The following is an 18,001-nucleotide window of genomic DNA, read 5'->3' as shown; positions in this document are numbered from 1 at the left end:
CCCTGAGGGTGGGTACACCCTCTTTGTGCCTCCTCCCAAGGGGAGGGGGTCACAATCCTATCCCTATTGGGGGAATCCTCCATCTGCAAGATGGAGGATTTCTAAAAGTTAGAGTCACTTCAGCTCAGGACACCTTAGGGGCTGTCCTGACTGGCCAGTGTCTCCTCCTTGTTATTCTCATTATTTCCTCCGGCCTTGCCGCCAAAAGTGGGCCCGTGGCCGGAGGGGGCAGGCAACTCCACTAGCTGGAGTGCCCTGCGGTGCTGGAACAAAGGGGGTGAGCCTTTGAGGCTCACCACCATGTGTTACAGCTCCTGCCTGGGGGAGGTGTTAGCATCTCCACCTAGTGCAGGCTTTGTTACTGGCCTCAGAGTGACAAAGGCACTCTCCCCATGGGGCCAGCAACATGTCTAGAGTGTGGCAGGCTGCTAGAACCAGTCAGCCTACACAGGTAGTTGGTTAAGGTTTCAGGGGGCACCTCTAGGGTGCCCTCTGGGGTGTATTTTACAATAAAATGTACACTGGCATCAGTGTGCATTTATTGTGCTGAGAAGTTTGATACCAAACTTCCCAGTTTTCAGTGTAGCCATTATGGTGCTGTGGAGTCCGTGTTTGACAGACTCCCAGACCATATACTCTTATGGCTACCCTGCACTTACAATGTCTAAGGTTTTGCTTAGACACTGTAGGGGCACAGTGCTCTTGCACTGGTGCCCTCACCTATGGTATAGTGCACCCTGCCTTAGGGCTGTAAGGCCTGCTAGAGGGGTGACTTATCTATACTGCATAGGCAGTGTGAGGTTGGCATGGCACCCTGAGGGGAGTGCCATGTCGACTTACTCGTTTTGTTCTCACCAGCACACACAAGCAGTGTGTCTGTGCTGAGTGAGGGGTCCCCAGGGTGGCATAAGCTATGCTGCAGCCCTTAGAGACCTTCCCTGGCATCAGGGCCCTTGGTACCAGGGGTACCAGTTACAAGGGACTTACCTGGATGCCAGGGTGTGCCAATTGTGTAAAACAAAAGTACAGGTTAGGGAAAGAACACTGGTGCTGGGGCCTGGTTAGCAGGCCTCAGCAAACTTTCAAATCAAAACATAGCATCAGCAAAGGCAAAATGTCAGGGGGTAACCATGCCAAGGAGGCATTTCCTTACAATGACCACCTGTGGTAAGTTGCATAACCCTGTCCTAGAGTTCCTAGTTCTGCCAACACCAGGATGGCAGACTTTCAAATGTTTCCACATCAGGCAGCTCACCTTAGGGGTGGAACTGACCTGAGGGGTGGACATGCCTTATTGACTACTAAATTGCCCCTCGTTCAGTGGGGTCAGCATTGTCCGCCTCAAAGGGAAGCCAGATCTGCATTCAAAGGGGGGGTGGGCTCGTTGAAGCCCCACTGCCTTGGAAGGCAGATTTGCACGTAATCCTGTTGGGAGGGAGGTGTTTTACATTGAATTCGTTCATAGACAGCGACATTTTCGATTCAATGTCACAACGTACCTCTGTGGTCTGTTCCTGAAAGGCATAGAGGATACCATCAATGAGCTGCTCTTCAAGTTTGTGATCAATATCTGCTGCTCCAAGGTTTCCCATGATCTTCTCAATAGTTTCCATCACCATTTTTCTGTACTGTTCAGCTTCATCTTTTAAGTCATCCACAATTCTGGAAATTATTTCAGCAGCTCCCACTTTATTTGCAAGCTCCACTGTGGTATCGACCAACTAAAAAACAAGAGTTTTATTTCAAAAACACAAAATGGCAGCACAACGAGTTTTCAGCCAAAATTTCTTAACAGATTTAAACCAAGTCTAATGCATGATAGACAGTATTGCACACAACCAGGCTTACTACACATAACCTGGATCATAACATTTCAAATGCAACACATAACCAAAGGACCCTGCAGCATGTATGTGTGCACTAGCTTTTTACAAAAATTAACCCAATTCTAGAATGGCCTTCTTCCCATCTGCCAATGACATTTTTAACTATTAAATGACCAAAAAGTACACTACAGATGTCTAGGCAGACCATTTAATGGTTAAAAACAATGGACCACAAAACCACTTTTAATGGATAGACATCTTACTTGGTAGGAGGTTTGGAACTATTACTGCTATGCCTCAATTTATAGGATTCTAGTAAGAACACCATCTTCAAACCCTTTCAGGTGTGGACTGTCACATACCAGGATGCACTTGCAAAACTTAATACAAATCTAATAAACACAATCATAAAAGGATAGAATTATAGAACAGAAGTTGTATTAACACTCAAACTAGGAAAAGGGGGATACTGCCAATAACAACTTAACAAAAGAAGAAAATATAATTTGAAGGGAAAAAGGAAAGGAACCCCAGGATAGACAAGAAAAGGGAAGAAATTGTGAGTCCCTTTAATATGTTCATCAAAAAACAAAAAAAACAGCCTCAGAGAGAGTAGCAGAAGCAACGGGTAAATGAAAGGGACAAAGATAAATAAGTAATGCACTGCATGAAGCACTGAGTGACTAAAGAGAGGAGATGGGGTATAGCTGAAGGAGAAAAAAGGAGAAAAGAAAAGTTAATACCAAAGAGACACGGAACAAAGGTATGCAAATAATGACAGGGGAAGGAAGTCTCTAACATAGATTTTAGGCCTGATGCTTTTACTGTTTATATATATTTTTTTCATTTTTTTTTTAATCTGCAAACATTTGTTATGCATTTTCACAAATGGGCATACAGATAGAAAAAAACATTTCTCCATGTACCCCATTGTGGCTGACAACTCCAGCACCCGCAATCCCCCTGGAGAGCAGAAGAGGTGCCCCTAGAAAGGGAGACAGCACTAATAACGCGGTCAATGCTACGATATGCACTGACCACGCTGCCGTTACTATGCATGCGTTTACCACACATTTGTGTGGTAACGGTAGAGAGAGCAGTTGGGCGGAAGGAAGGAAGGAAGCAAGTAGGAAGGAGCAGCGACCAGAGGAGAGAGGTAAGTGGGGTCTGGGTTGGTGAGGGAGGGTTGTGGTAGTTATTAGGACAGAGTAGGGGAAGGTTTTAGGACAGGGCAGGGTAGGTTTAAGGGTTTGGGGTGGTGATATGGGGTAGTTTTTAAGACAGGGCAGGGTATGTTTTAGGACAGCGTAGGTTTTAGGATTTAGGGTGAAGGTGGGGGGGTCAGTGAAGCTTTAGGACAGGGTGGGGCAGGTTTTAGGGCAGGGTAGGTGTAAGGAAATGCCTCCTTGGCATGGTTGCCCCCTGACTTTTTGCCTTTGCTGATGCTATGTTTACAATTGAAAGTGTGCTGAGGCCTGCTAACCAGGCCCCAGCACCAGTGTTCTTTCCCTAACCTGTACTTTTGTATCCACAATTGGCAGACCCTGGCATCCAGATAAGTCCCTTGTAACTGGTACTTCTAGTACCAAGGGCCCTGATGCCAAGGAAGGTCTCTAAGGGCTGCAGCATGTCTTATGCCACCCTGGAGACCTCTCACTCAGCACAGACACACTGCTTGCCAGCTTGTGTGTGCTAGTGAGGACAAAACGAGTAAGTCGACATGGCACTCCCCTCAGGGTGCCATGCCAGCCTCTCACTGCCTATGCAGTATAGGTAAGACACCCCTCTAGCAGGCCTTACAGCCCTAAGGCAGGGTGCACTATACCATAGGTGAGGGTACCAGTGCATGAGCATGGTACCCCTACAGTGTCTAAACAAAACCTTAGACATTGTAAGTACAGGGTAGCCATAAGAGTATATGGTCTGGGAGTCTGTCAAACACGAACTCCACAGCACCATAATGGCTACACTGAAAACTGGGAAGTTTGGTATCAAACTTCTCAGCACAATAAATGCACACTGATGCCAGTGTACATTTTATTGTAAAATACACCACAGAGGGCACCTTAGAGGTGCCCCCTGAAACTTAACCGACTATCTGTGTAGGCTGACTAGTTTTAGCAGCCTGCCACAAACCGAGACATGTTGCTGGCCCCATGGGGAGAGTGCCTTTGTCACTCTGAGGCCAGTAACAAAGCCTGCACTGGGTGGAGATGCTAACACCTCTCCCAGGCAAGAATTGTCACACCTGGCGGTGAGCCTCAAAGGCTCACCTCCTTTGTGCCAACCCAGCAGGACACTCCAGCTAGTGGAGTTGCCCGCCCCCTCCGGCCAGGCCCCACTTTTGGCGGCAAGGCCGGAGAAAATAATGAGAATAACAAGGAGGAGTCACTGGCCAGTCAGGACAGCCCCTAAGGTGTCCTGAGCTGAGGTGACTCTAACTTTTAGAAATCCTCCATCTTGCAGATGGAGGATTCCCCCAATAGGGTTAGGATTGTGACCCCCTCCCCTTGGGAGGAGGCACAAAGAGGGTGTACCCACCCTCAGGGCTAGTAGCCATTGGCTACTAACCCCCCAGACCTAAACACGCCCTTAAATTTAGTATTTAAGGGCTACCCTGAACCCTAGAAAATTAGATTCCTGCAACTACAAGAAGAAGGACTGCCCAGCTGAAAACCCCTGCAGCGGAAGACCAGAAGACGACAACTGCCTTGGCTCCAGAAACTCACCGGCCTGTCTCCTGCCTTCCAAAGATCCTGCTCCAGCGACGCCTTCCAAAGGGACCAGCGACCTCGACATCCTCTGAGGACTGCCCCTGCTTCGAAAAGACAAGAAACTCCCGAGGACAGCGGACCTGCTCCAAGAAAGGCTGCAACTTTGTTTCCAGCAGCTTTAAAGAACCCTGCAAGCTCCCCGCAAGAAGCGTGAGACTTGCAACACTGCACCCGGCGACCCTGACTCGGCTGGTGGAGACCCGACACCTCAGGAGGGACCCCAGGACTACTCTGATACTGTGAGTACCAAAACCTGTCCCCCCTGAGCCCCCACAGCGCCGCCTGCAGAGGGAATCCCGAGGCTTCCCCTGACCGCGACTCTTTGAATCCAAAGTCCCGACGCCTGGGAGAGACCCTGAACCCGCAGCCCCCAGGACCTGAAGGACCGGACTTTCACTGGAGAAGTGACCCCCAGGAGTCCCTCTCCCTTGCCCAAGTGGAGGTTTCCCCGAGGAATCCCCCCCTTGCCTGCCTGCAGCGCTGAAGAGATCCCGAGATCTCTCATAGACTAACATTGAAAACCCGACGCTTGTTTCTACACTGCACCCGGCCGCCCCCGCGCTGCTGAGGGTGAAATTTCTGTGTGGACTTGTGTCCCCCCCGGTGCCCTACAAAACCCCCCTGGTCTGCCCTCCGAAGACGCGGGTACTTACCTGCAAGCAGACCGGAACCGGGGCACCCCCTTCTCTCCATTCTAGCCTATGTGTTTTGGGCACCACTTTGAACTCTGCACCTGACCGGCCCTGGGCTGCTGGTGTGGTGACTTTGGGGTTGCTCTGAACCCCCAACGGTGGGCTACCTTGGACCAAGAACTAAGCCCTGTAAGTGTCTTACTTACCTGGTTAACCTAACAAATACTTACCTCCCCTAGGAACTGTGAAAATTGCACTAAGTGTCCACTTTTAAAACAGTTACTTGTGAATAACTTGAAAAGTATACATGCAATTTTGATGATTTGAAGTTCCTAAAGTACTTACCTGCAATACCTTTCGAATGAGATATTACATGTAGAATTTGAACCTGTGGTTCTTAAAATAAACTAAGAAAAGATATTTTTCTATACAAAAACCTATTGGCTGGATTTGTCTCTGAGTGTGTGTACCTCATTTATTGTCTATGTGTATGTACAACAAATGCTTAACACTACTCCTTGGATAAGCCTACTGCTCGACCACACTACCACAAAATAGAGCATTAGTATTATCTATTTTTACCACTATTTTACCTCTAAGGGGAACCCTTGGACTCTGTGCATGCTATTCCTTACTTTGAAATAGCACATACAGAGCCAACTTCCTACATTGGTGGATCAGCGGTGGGGTACAAGACTTTGCATTTGCTGGACTACTCAGCCAATACCTGATCACACGACAAATTCCAAAATTGTCATTAGAAATTGATTTTTGCAATTTGAAAAGTTTTCTAAATTCTTAAAAGTCCTGCTAGGGCCTTGTGTGTTAAGTCCCTGTTTAGCATTTCTTTTAGAGTTTAAAAGTTTGTAAAAGTTTGAATTAGATTCTAGAACCAGTTGTAGATTCTTAAAAAGTATTCCAACTTTTAGAAGCAAAATGTCTAGCACAGATGTGACTGTGGTGGAACTCGACACCACACCTTACCTCCATCTTAAGATGAGGGAGCTAAGGTCACTCTGTAAAATAAAGAAAATAACAATGGGCCCCAAACCTACCAAAATACAGCTCCAGGAGCTTTTGGCAGAGTTTGAAAAGGCCAACCCCTCTGAGGGTGGCAACTCAGAGGAAGAGGATAGTGACTTGGAGGACAATTCCCCCCTACCAGTCCTATCTAGGGAGAACAGGGTCCCTCAAACCCTGACTCCAAAAATAATAGTCAGAGATGCTGGTTCCCTCACAGGAGAGACCAACACCTCTGAAATCACTGAGGATAGCCCCAGTGAAGAGGACATCCAGTTAGCCAGGATGGCCAAAAGATTGGCTTTGGAAAGACAGATCCTAGCCATAGAGAGGGAAAGACAAGAGATGGGCCTAGGACCCATCAATGGTGGCAGCAATATAAATAGGGTCAGAGATTCTCCTGACATGTTGAAAATCCCTAAAGGGATTGTAACTAAATATGAAGATGGTGATGACATCACCAAATGGTTCACAGCTTTTGAGAGGGCTTGTGTAACCAGAAAAGTGAACAGATCTCACTGGGGTGCTCTCCTTTGGGAAATGTTCACAGGAAAGTGTAGGGATAGACTCCTCACACTCTCTGGACAAGATGCAGAATCTTATGACCTCATGAAGGGTACCCTGATTGAGGGCTTTGGATTCTCCACTGAGGAGTATAGGATTAGATTCAGGGGGGCTCAAAAATCCTCGAGCCAGACCTGGGTTGACTTTGTAGACTACTCAGTGAAAACACTAGATGGTTGGATTCAAGGCAGTGGTGTAAGTAATTATGATGGGCTGTACAATTTATTTGTGAAAGAACACCTGTTAAGTAATTGTTTCAATGATAAACTGCATCAGCATCTGGTAGACCTAGGACCAATTTCTCCCCAAGAATTGGGAAAGAAGGCGGACCATTGGGTCAAGACAAGGGTGTCCAAGACTTCAACAGGGGGTGACCAAAAGAAAGGGGTCACAAAGACTCCCCAGGGGAAGGGTGATGAGACAACCAAAACTAAAAATAGTCAAGAGTCTTCTACAGGCCCCCAAAAACCTGCACAGGAGGGTGGGCCCAGAGCCTCTTCACAAAACAATGGGTACAAGGGTAAAAACTTTGATCCCAAAAAGGCCTGGTGTCATAGCTGTAAACAGCATGGACACCAAACTGGAGACAAGGCCTGTCCCAAGAAAGGTTCCACTCCAAACTCCCATCCAGGTAACACTGGTATGGCTAGTCTCCAAGTGGGATCAACAGTGTGCCCAGAGCAAATCAGGGTCCACACTGAAGCTACTCTAGTTTCTGAGGGTGGGGTGTATTTAGCCACACTAGCTGTCTGGCCGCCTAACATGCAAAAATACAGACAGCAACTCTTAATTAATGGGACTAGAATAGAGGGCCTGAGGGATACAGGTGCCAGTGTCACCATGGTGACAGAGAAACTGGTTTCCCCTGGCCAATACCTGACTGGAAAAACTTACACAGTCACCAACGCTGACAATCAGAGAAAAGTACATCCCATGGCAATGGTTACTTTAGAATGGGGAGGGGTCAATGGCCTGAAACAGGTGGTGGTCTCCTCAAATATCCCAGTGGACTGTCTGCTTGGAAATGACCTGGAGTCCTCAGCATGGGCTGAGGTAGAACTAAAAACCCATGCAGCAATGCTGGGTATCCCTGAACTGGTGTGTGTGAAAACAAGAGCACAGTGCAAGGCACAGGGTGAACAAGTAGAGCTGGAGTCTGGAAGAATGGCCCAGCCTACCAAGAGAACAGGAAAGTCAGTTGGGAAACCAACTACAACACAGCAAAAGAAAGGGAACCTCTCTTCTCAGGAAGAAGTTCTGCCCTCTGAGGGAACTGAGCCTTTGGAGCTTGAACCTTATCAGGTTGAGCTCTTAGGCCCAGGGGGACCCTCAAGGGAGGAGCTGTGTAAGGGACAAGAAACCTGTCCCTCTCTTGAAGGCCTTAGGCAGCAAGCTGCTGAAGAGTCCAAAGGCAAGAAAAATGGAACGCATAGGGTCTATTGGGAAGATGGACTCCTGTACACTGAGGCCAGAGACCCCAAACCTGGTGCCACTAGGAGAGTGGTAGTGCCTCAGCTGTTCAGAGAGTTCATCCTAACATTGGCCCATGACATTCCCCTTGCTGGACATTTGGGACAAACCAAGACGTGGGAGAGGTTAGTCAACCACTTCTACTGGCCCAATATGTCCAACATGGTTAAGGAGTTTTGCCTCTCCTGCCCCACCTGTCAAGCCAGTGGTAAGACAGGTGGGCATCCAAAGGCCCCCCTCATTCCACTTCCAGTGGTGGGGGTTCCCTTTGAAAGAGTGGGTGTGGACATAGTTGGTCCACTGGAACCTCCCACAGCCTCAGGAAATATGTATATCCTGGTAGTAGTGGATCATGCTACCAGGTATCCTGAAGCTATTCCCCTTAGGTCGACTACTGCCCCTGCAGTAGCCAAGGCCCTCATTGGTATCTTTACCAGAGTGGGTTTCCCTAAGGAGGTGGTGTCTGACAGAGGTACCAACTTCATGTCAGCATACCTAAAGCACATGTGGAATGAGTGTGGAGTGACTTATAAATTCACTACACCATACCATCCACAAACTAATGGCTTGGTTGAGAGATTCAACAAGACATTAAAAGGCATGATCATGGGGCTCCCAGAAAAGCTCAAAAGGAGATGGGATGTCCTCTTGCCATGTCTGCTTTTCGCTTACAGAGAGGTGCCACAGAAGGGAGTAGGATTCTCACCCTTTGAACTTCTGTTTGGTCATCCTGTAAGGGGACCACTTGCCCTTGTTAAAGAAGGCTGGGAGAGACCTCTCCATGAGCCTAAACAGGACATAGTGGACTATGTACTTGGCCTTCGCTCTAGAATGGCAGAGTACATGGAAAAGGCAACCAAAAACCTTGAGGCCAGCCAACAGCTCCAGAAGTTTTGGTATGACCAAAAGGCTGCACTGGTTGAGTTCCAACCAGGGCAGAAAGTCTGGGTTCTGGAGCCTGTGGCTCCCAGGGTACTCCAGGACAAATGGAGTGGCCCTTACCCAGTACTAGAGAGGAAGAGTCAGGTCACCTACTTGGTGGACCTGGGCACAAGCAGGAGCCCCAAGAGGGTGATCCATGTAAACCGCCTTAAGCTCTTCCACGACAGGGCTGATGTCAATCTGTTGATGGTAACAGATGAGGATCAGGAGGCAGAGAGTGAACCTCTCCCTGATCTTCTGTCATCAGACCCAAAAGATGGTACAGTAGATGGAGTGATCTACTCAGACACCCTCTCTGGCCAACAGCAAGCTGATTGTAGGAGAGTCCTACAACAGTTTCCTGAACTCTTCTCCTTAACCCCTGGTCAGACACACCTGTGTACCCATGATGTGGACACAGGAGACAGCATGCCTGTCAAGAACAAAATCTTTAGACAATCTGACCATGTTAAAGAAAGCATCAAGGTGGAAGTCCACAAGATGCTGGAATTGGGAGTAATTGAGCGCTCTGACAGCCCCTGGGCTAGCCCAGTGGTCTTAGTCCCCAAACCTCACACCAAAGATGGAAAGAAAGAGATGAGGTTTTGTGTGGACTACAGAGGGCTCAATTCTGTCACCAAGACAGATGCTCATCCAATTCCAAGAGCTGATGAGCTCATTGATAAATTAGGTGCTGCCAAATTTCTAAGTACCTTTGACTTGACAGCAGGGTACTGGCAAATAAAAATGGCACCTGGAGCAAAAGAAAAGACAGCATTCTCCACACCTGATGGGCATTATCAGTTTACTGTTATGCCCTTTGGTTTAAAGAATGCCCCTGCCACCTTCCAAAGGTTGGTGAATCAAGTCCTTGCTGGCTTGGAGTCCTTTAGCACAGCTTATCTTGATGATATTGCTGTCTTTAGCTCCACCTGGCAGGATCACCTGGTCCACCTGAGGAAGGTTTTGAAGGCTCTGCAATCTGCAGGCCTCTCTATCAAGGCATCCAAATGCCAGATAGGGCAGGGAACTGTGGTTTACTTGGGACACCTTGTAGGTGGAGGCCAAGTTCAGCCACTCCAACCCAAGATCCAGACTATTCTGGACTGGGTAGCTCCAAAAACCCAGACTCAGGTCAGGGCATTCCTTGGCTTGACTGGGTATTACAGGAGGTTTGTGAAGGGATATGGATCCATTGTGACAGCCCTCACTGAACTCACCTCCAAGAAAATGCCCAAGAAAGTAAACTGGACTGTGGACTGCCAACAGGCCTTTGACACCCTGAAACAGGCAATGTGCTCAGCACCAGTTCTCAAAGCTCCAGATTATTCTAAGCAGTTCATTGTGCAGACTGATGCCTCTGAACATGGGATAGGGGCAGTTTTGTCCCAAACAAATGATGATGGCCTTGACCAGCCTGTTGCTTTCATTAGCAGGAGGTTACTCCCCAGGGAGCAGCGTTGGAGTGCCATTGAGAGGGAGGCCTTTGCTGTGGTTTGGTCCCTGAAGAAGCTGAGACCATACCTCTTTGGGACTCACTTCCTAGTTCAAACTGACCACAGACCTCTCAAATGGCTAATGCAAATGAAAGGTGAAAATCCTAAACTGTTGAGGTGGTCCATCTCCCTACAGGGAATGGACTTTATAGTGGAACACAGACCTGGGACTGCCCATGCCAATGCAGATGGCCTTTCCAGGTTCTTCCACTTAGAAAATGAAGACTCTCTTGGGAAAGGTTAGTCTCATCCTCTTTCGTTTGGGGGGGGGGTTGTGTAAGGAAATGCCTCCTTGGCATGGTTGCCCCCTGACTTTTTGCCTTTGCTGATGCTATGTTTACAATTGAAAGTGTGCTGAGGCCTGCTAACCAGGCCCCAGCACCAGTGTTCTTTCCCTAACCTGTACTTTTGTATCCACAATTGGCAGACCCTGGCATCCAGATAAGTCCCTTGTAACTGGTACTTCTAGTACCAAGGGCCCTGATGCCAAGGAAGGTCTCTAAGGGCTGCAGCATGTCTTATGCCACCCTGGAGACCTCTCACTCAGCACAGACACACTGCTTGCCAGCTTGTGTGTGCTAGTGAGGACAAAACGAGTAAGTCGACATGGCACTCCCCTCAGGGTGCCATGCCAGCCTCTCACTGCCTATGCAGTATAGGTAAGACACCCCTCTAGCAGGCCTTACAGCCCTAAGGCAGGGTGCACTATACCATAGGTGAGGGTACCAGTGCATGAGCATGGTACCCCTACAGTGTCTAAACAAAACCTTAGACATTGTAAGTACAGGGTAGCCATAAGAGTATATGGTCTGGGAGTCTGTCAAACACGAACTCCACAGCACCATAATGGCTACACTGAAAACTGGGAAGTTTGGTATCAAACTTCTCAGCACAATAAATGCACACTGATGCCAGTGTACATTTTATTGTAAAATACACCACAGAGGGCACCTTAGAGGTGCCCCCTGAAACTTAACCGACTATCTGTGTAGGCTGACTAGTTTTAGCAGCCTGCCACAAACCGAGACATGTTGCTGGCCCCATGGGGAGAGTGCCTTTGTCACTCTGAGGCCAGTAACAAAGCCTGCACTGGGTGGAGATGCTAACACCTCTCCCAGGCAAGAATTGTCACACCTGGCGGTGAGCCTCAAAGGCTCACCTCCTTTGTGCCAACCCAGCAGGACACTCCAGCTAGTGGAGTTGCCCGCCCCCTCCGGCCAGGCCCCACTTTTGGCGGCAAGGCCGGAGAAAATAATGAGAATAACAAGGAGGAGTCACTGGCCAGTCAGGACAGCCCCTAAGGTGTCCTGAGCTGAGGTGACTCACTTTTAGAAATCCTCCATCTTGCAGATGGAGGATTCCCCCAATAGGGTTAGGATTGTGACCCCCTCCCCTTGGGAGGAGGCACAAAGAGGGTGTACCCACCCTCAGGGCTAGTAGCCATTGGCTACTAACCCCCCAGACCTAAACACGCCCTTAAATTTAGTATTTAAGGGCTACCCTGAACCCTAGAAAATTAGATTCCTGCAACTACAAGAAGAAGGACTGCCCAGCTGAAAACCCCTGCAGCGGAAGACCAGAAGACGACAACTGCCTTGGCTCCAGAAACTCACCGGCCTGTCTCCTGCCTTCCAAAGATCCTGCTCCAGCGACGCCTTCCAAAGGGACCAGCGACCTCGACATCCTCTGAGGACTGCCCCTGCTTCGAAAAGACAAGAAACTCCCGAGGACAGCGGACCTGCTCCAAGAAAGGCTGCAACTTTGTTTCCAGCAGCTTTAAAGAACCCTGCAAGCTCCCCGCAAGAAGCGTGAGACTTGCAACACTGCACCCGGCGACCCTGACTCGGCTGGTGGAGACCCGACACCTCAGGAGGGACCCCAGGACTACTCTGATACTGTGAGTACCAAAACCTGTCCCCCCTGAGCCCCCACAGCGCCGCCTGCAGAGGGAATCCCGAGGCTTCCCCTGACCGCGACTCTTTGAATCCAAAGTCCCGACGCCTGGGAGAGACCCTGCACCCGCAGCCCCCAGGACCTGAAGGACCGGACTTTCACTGGAGAAGTGACCCCCAGGAGTCCCTCTCCCTTGCCCAAGTGGAGGTTTCCCCGAGGAATCCCCCCCTTGCCTGCCTGCAGCGCTGAAGAGATCCCGAGATCTCTCATAGACTAACATTGAAAACCCGACGCTTGTTTCTACACTGCACCCGGCCGCCCCCGCGCTGCTGAGGGTGAAATTTCTGTGTGGACTTGTGTCCCCCCCGGTGCCCTACAAAACCCCCCTGGTCTGCCCTCCGAAGACGCGGGTACTTACCTGCAAGCAGACCGGAACCGGGGCACCCCCTTCTCTCCATTCTAGCCTATGTGTTTTGGGCACCACTTTGAACTCTGCACCTGACCGGCCCTGGGCTGCTGGTGTGGTGACTTTGGGGTTGCTCTGAACCCCCAACGGTGGGCTACCTTGGACCAAGAACTAAGCCCTGTAAGTGTCTTACTTACCTGGTTAACCTAACAAATACTTACCTCCCCTAGGAACTGTGAAAATTGCACTAAGTGTCCACTTTTAAAACAGCTACTTGTGAATAACTTGAAAAGTATACATGCAATTTTGATGATTTGAAGTTCCTAAAGTACTTACCTGCAATACCTTTCGAATGAGATATTACATGTAGAATTTGAACCTGTGGTTCTTAAAATAAACTAAGAAAAGATATTTTTCTATACAAAAACCTATTGGCTGGATTTGTCTCTGAGTGTGTGTACCTCATTTATTGTCTATGTGTATGTACAACAAATGCTTAACACTACTCCTTGGATAAGCCTACTGCTCGACCACACTACCACAAAATAGAGCATTAGTATTATCTATTTTTACCACTATTTTACCTCTAAGGGGAACCCTTGGACTCTGTGCATGCTATTCCTTACTTTGAAATAGCACATTCAGAGCCAACTTCCTACAGTAGGTTTTAGGGCGGGGTCAGGGTAACTTTTTAGGGAAGTACGGGGTAGGTTTTAGGACAGGAGTAGGTTAGGTTTCAGGATGAAGGTGGGGTCAGGGCAGGTTTTAGGACAGGGTGGGGCATGTTTTAGGACAGGGTGGGGTAGGTTTTAGGACAGGGCAAGGTAGCTGTGGGGGTCAGCAGGGTAGGTTTTAGGACAGCGTAGGTTTTAGGATTTAGGGTGAAGGTGGGGGGGTCAGTGAAGCTTTAGGACAGGGTGGGGCAGGTTAGGACAGGGTGGGGCAGGTTTTAGGGCAGGGTAGGTTTTAGGGCGGGGTCAGGGTAACTTTTAGGACAGGAGTAGGTTAGGTTTCAGGATGAAGGTGGGGTCAGGGCAGGATTTAGGACAGGGTGGGGCAGGTTTTAGGACAGGGTGGGGTAGGTTTTAGGACAGGGCAAGGTAGCTGTGGGGGTCAGCAGGGTAGGTTTTAGGACAGCGTAGGTTTTAGGATTTAGGGTGAAGGTGGGGGGGGGTCAGTGAAGCTTTAGGACAGGGTGGGGCAGGTTAGGACAGGGTGGGTTTTAGGGCGGGGTCAGGGTAACTTTTTAGGGCAGTACGGGGTAGGTTTTAGGACAGGAGTAGGTTAGGTTTCAGGATGAAGGTGGGGTCAGGGCAGGTTTTAGGACAGGGTGGGGTAGGTTTTTAGGACAGGGCAAGGTAGCTGTTAGGGTTTAGGGCGAAGGCGGGGATTAGGGTAGTTTTTAGGACAGGGTGGGGTCGTTTTTAGGAGAGGGTTGGTTTTAGGGCACGGGTGGTGGGGGCAGAGTGGTTTTCAGGACAGGGCATGTTTTAGGACAGGTTACCTTTTGGGGTTTGGGGCGAGGGAGGTGTGGTTTTCAGGACAAGGCAGGTTAGGTTTTGGGGTTTACGGCAGGGGGTCAGGTAGTTTTTAGGACACGGCACGGTAGGTTTTAAGACAGGGAAGATTTTAGGGTTTAGGGCAGGGGGTCTGGGTACTTTTTAGGCGGTCTGGGTACTTTTTAGGACAGAGCGGGGTAGGTTTTGGGGCGAGGGTGGGAGTAGTTTTTAGAGAAGGGTAGTTTTTAGCCCAGGGTAGGTTTTTTGGTTTAGGGCGGGGGTCGGTTTAGTTTTTAGGACAGGTGTGGTCGTTTTTAGGCCATGGTAGGTTTTAGAGTTTAGGGCAGGGTGTGGGGGTCGGTTAGTTTTTAGGAAAGGTTGGGACAGGTTTTAGGACAGGGCAGGGTAGGCCGGGGGGGGGGGGGGGGGGTAAGGGCTCTGGGCAGGGTGTGGAGGGGAACCGTTTTAAGGGTTTGGGCAGGTGGAGTGAGATGTCAAGTTTAAGGGGCAGGGGAGAAATTACTATGCAAGTTACTTTACCAAACATGATCTTAAAACTACATTTGTTGTAAAAGCATGCGTGGTAAAGGCGCAGACATTGTAAAGACCGCGTTGTAAAGGCCTGCGTGGTAAACGCATTCATTGTTCCATCATACATCCCTTAGAAATGGACTGGTGGTGTAGCAGACGGCCTGTTGTATTGTCTAATCAAAGGGCAGGCCGGCAAGAGCACTTGACAGCTACATGGTCGGGGTACAGTGAAGTGAGCTAAACAGGGGATAACTTATTAGGACAGCAAATTCAAATAAACCTTAATGTTAAATTTCATTTTATAAATGCAAAAATAATCTGATTGCACTAAACAATCATCACCATAGTTCATTCTTATACAAAATCTCCGGAAAAAAAAGCAAACAAATTAGCAAGTGATTGAACTGTAGCTACTTAAAATTATAAAAAAAATGCTTCAGTAAGGTTAGGTGCAGGTAGTCACCCTTCATTCTCTATATATTTAACTTTTCCAAAGAACCCAACTGCTGAGTGTTAACACTACCTGTCACACGATTTCCTTAAAAGCTATTAAGAATGAAACTTTATGAATATTTAGATGGCAAAGCAGGGAAGCTTGTATGCCATCACTCAACACCTCTAAACATTCTCAAAGAATATGGTGGAAGAGACTTACTTTTTTGTTTTTTTAGCCACAAACGGTGTAACAAATCATACCTGTCTATAGTTTCTTCGATCCAATGCCATTCTGTGTTGCCAAAAGTGCTTGAAGAAGGGAGGAAGGATTTCTGTTTTGATATAGTTTGCCTCCACACCATCTGTGCCACAACACTGCTTAACCACCTAAAAAAACAACAGTTCTGTTACAGCATCCATCACCGGCAAAGAGATTACATAAAAGCTAAATGTGTCAAAGGTTAAAAGATAAGGTTATTAATGCACACATACATTGGTAGAGAGTGTAAGATCAAGCTTGGGAGGAACAGAATTCTCCCTAACAATGCTTGGTTGGGTGACAGTTTGATACCATGTACATCAAGTATGGAGTGTCTACACATCTGCATTACATTTTACGTACCATTCGATATTGTCAATTTTTTGGGGTAAAGGGAGATGTGGGATTCTGGAGCAGTCGATTGTTATGAGACAACATCCTGTTTGGGTTCTGTCTCTTATCACTGGACCACCAATATCACTTCACTCCAATGGAATAACCAAATAACTCCCAAGGGATAGACAAGTTTGAACAGATAAGGCTTAAGTGGTAGAGATTTTGAACCTAAGGTTCAACACGAGACTAAAATAATTAAACTCAAAGTCTAGTCATTATTTCACAAGTAAAATGAGCAGTTGAAAATAGGACACTGGTACAGTCAAAAGGTGTTAGCACCTGCTAGGTCCAAGATCCAAAACCATATATTTTTCTAACATTTTGCCATAGGCACTTTCTGTACTAACATGGTAGTAAACCCTAAGAGACCCAAAGCCAATGGTTCCTAGGTACAAGACAAAAAGAATATAATTTATCACCTTTACTTACATAAGTCTGTACCTTCTCAGAAATGGATTATCAATGCCTAGAAGGTTTCAATGGTGTGAGGTATTCCACCGCAATGGGGCACCCACTGGAAAGCAAGGCTTCCAGAGTTTAAAGTGTGAACTGGACATTTGCGACCAACTACGATTTAAGTGATGTTAACTCTCACACGTAAAGGTCTAAAGGGATTGTTCAAACTGGTCAGAATCTTAAATGCTGTCGCTGCCAAAGTGACCAAAGCTTACGTCAGAAAAGTATTATGCCAGGGTACAAAGGATCAAAACTGGGGGATGGTGCAGACTCACCAGTGATGATGCAGGAAAGAGCTGTGTGACTCAGTCAGTGTCTACCTTCATCTTTGGCGAACCTAGTATGGGAAATGCACCAAGCTCCTCTAATAAGACTTCTTCAAAAGTGAGCTCTCTTCTTTGGGTGCAACTGGTCCACAGGGAAATGCCATTAGGGTGGTGGTGGGGGACAGTACAAGTATTTGGTATGTTAGGTAGTCACTGTAGATTTTTCCAGTATAACATTTGGCTATTCTTGTGCTGGTGTAGGCTCACTAGATGTTAAAACATTGGTTGATGCCAGCTTCAAAGACTACAGCATCCACCTCTGTTCCTATTCAGGGATATCAGGACTTCAATGCCAAGAAATCTCTGTGTGTCAAGGATCAGTCAGCTGACAGCAAGGTTTCTCCTGAGCCAAAGTGGTTTTCAAGACAAAGCAGTCTCCGAGACAGTGACAAGTGGCCACTGTTGAGGACTTTTCTGCAAAATCCCAGACTCGATGCCTGCCACTCTCGATGTCAATGCTCACCATTGAATCAGGACTCTTGTGAAGGATGCTCCTTGGATGGCACAGGTGGCGCAGACGGTGTTTTGGGTGTTGTTTACTTTAGGGACCTGTAAACAGCTGTTCTTTAGAGTCTGAGTCCACTAATGTCAGTTTCTAGACTTTAAATCAGTATGGTATCACCTCTCTCCACCAGGAATATGCTCCCTTGAAGCTAGACGGTGACTCAAGGGAGCTTTGGCGCTAGTTTTTGTAGTGGGCCCCACCAGCATTCCCTCCCAGTAATGGATGGCCTAGTTTTTGAAGGAGTCAGAGGTCAAATACTTCAACTTCTGCAAATACTTCAACTCCTCATGGTCTCTGTGTAGGCAGATCTAGCCTATGATCGCATGACCACAAAAACCTGTTACTACATTTAGTGCAAAACGGGAAGGGTCTAACCCCCATAATATCCTTCTTCCACGAGTCATTTCATAAGATATGGCCGCCAAACACACTCTGGCCCAGGGCAAATGCTAAGCAGTCATTGTATAATGTCTTCTTAAGCTGCCAGAGGAGATTCCAGTGTCTGGAATCAACGTCTATCCTTCGGCAACTCAAAAGTACTGGAGCTCTGAAAAGCACGTACTAACATGGCAGAAAAAAGGCAATCTAAGGT

General features: G+C 47.9%; 1 protein-coding gene across 2 annotated transcripts in view; it reads right to left on the bottom strand.

The window, feature by feature from the left end:
• SF3B1 (splicing factor 3b subunit 1) overlaps nt 1-18,001 on the bottom strand; it is a 457,301-nt gene that overhangs the window by 267,693 nt on the left and 171,607 nt on the right. For both annotated transcript variants that reach the window (XM_069225830.1, XM_069225831.1), the window contains 2 exons: nt 15,729-15,854; nt 1,500-1,721 (listed from right to left, as the gene is read on the bottom strand). In XM_069225830.1, the coding sequence (XP_069081931.1) occupies nt 1,500-1,721; nt 15,729-15,854 (348 nt within the window). The remainder of the gene's footprint in view (nt 1-1,499; nt 1,722-15,728; nt 15,855-18,001) is intronic.

This window comes from Pleurodeles waltl, chromosome 3_1, assembly GCF_031143425.1.
Source record: "Pleurodeles waltl isolate 20211129_DDA chromosome 3_1, aPleWal1.hap1.20221129, whole genome shotgun sequence".
NCBI lineage: Eukaryota > Metazoa > Chordata > Amphibia > Caudata > Salamandridae > Pleurodeles > Pleurodeles waltl.
This window is presented reverse-complemented; position numbering and strand designations above follow the sequence as displayed.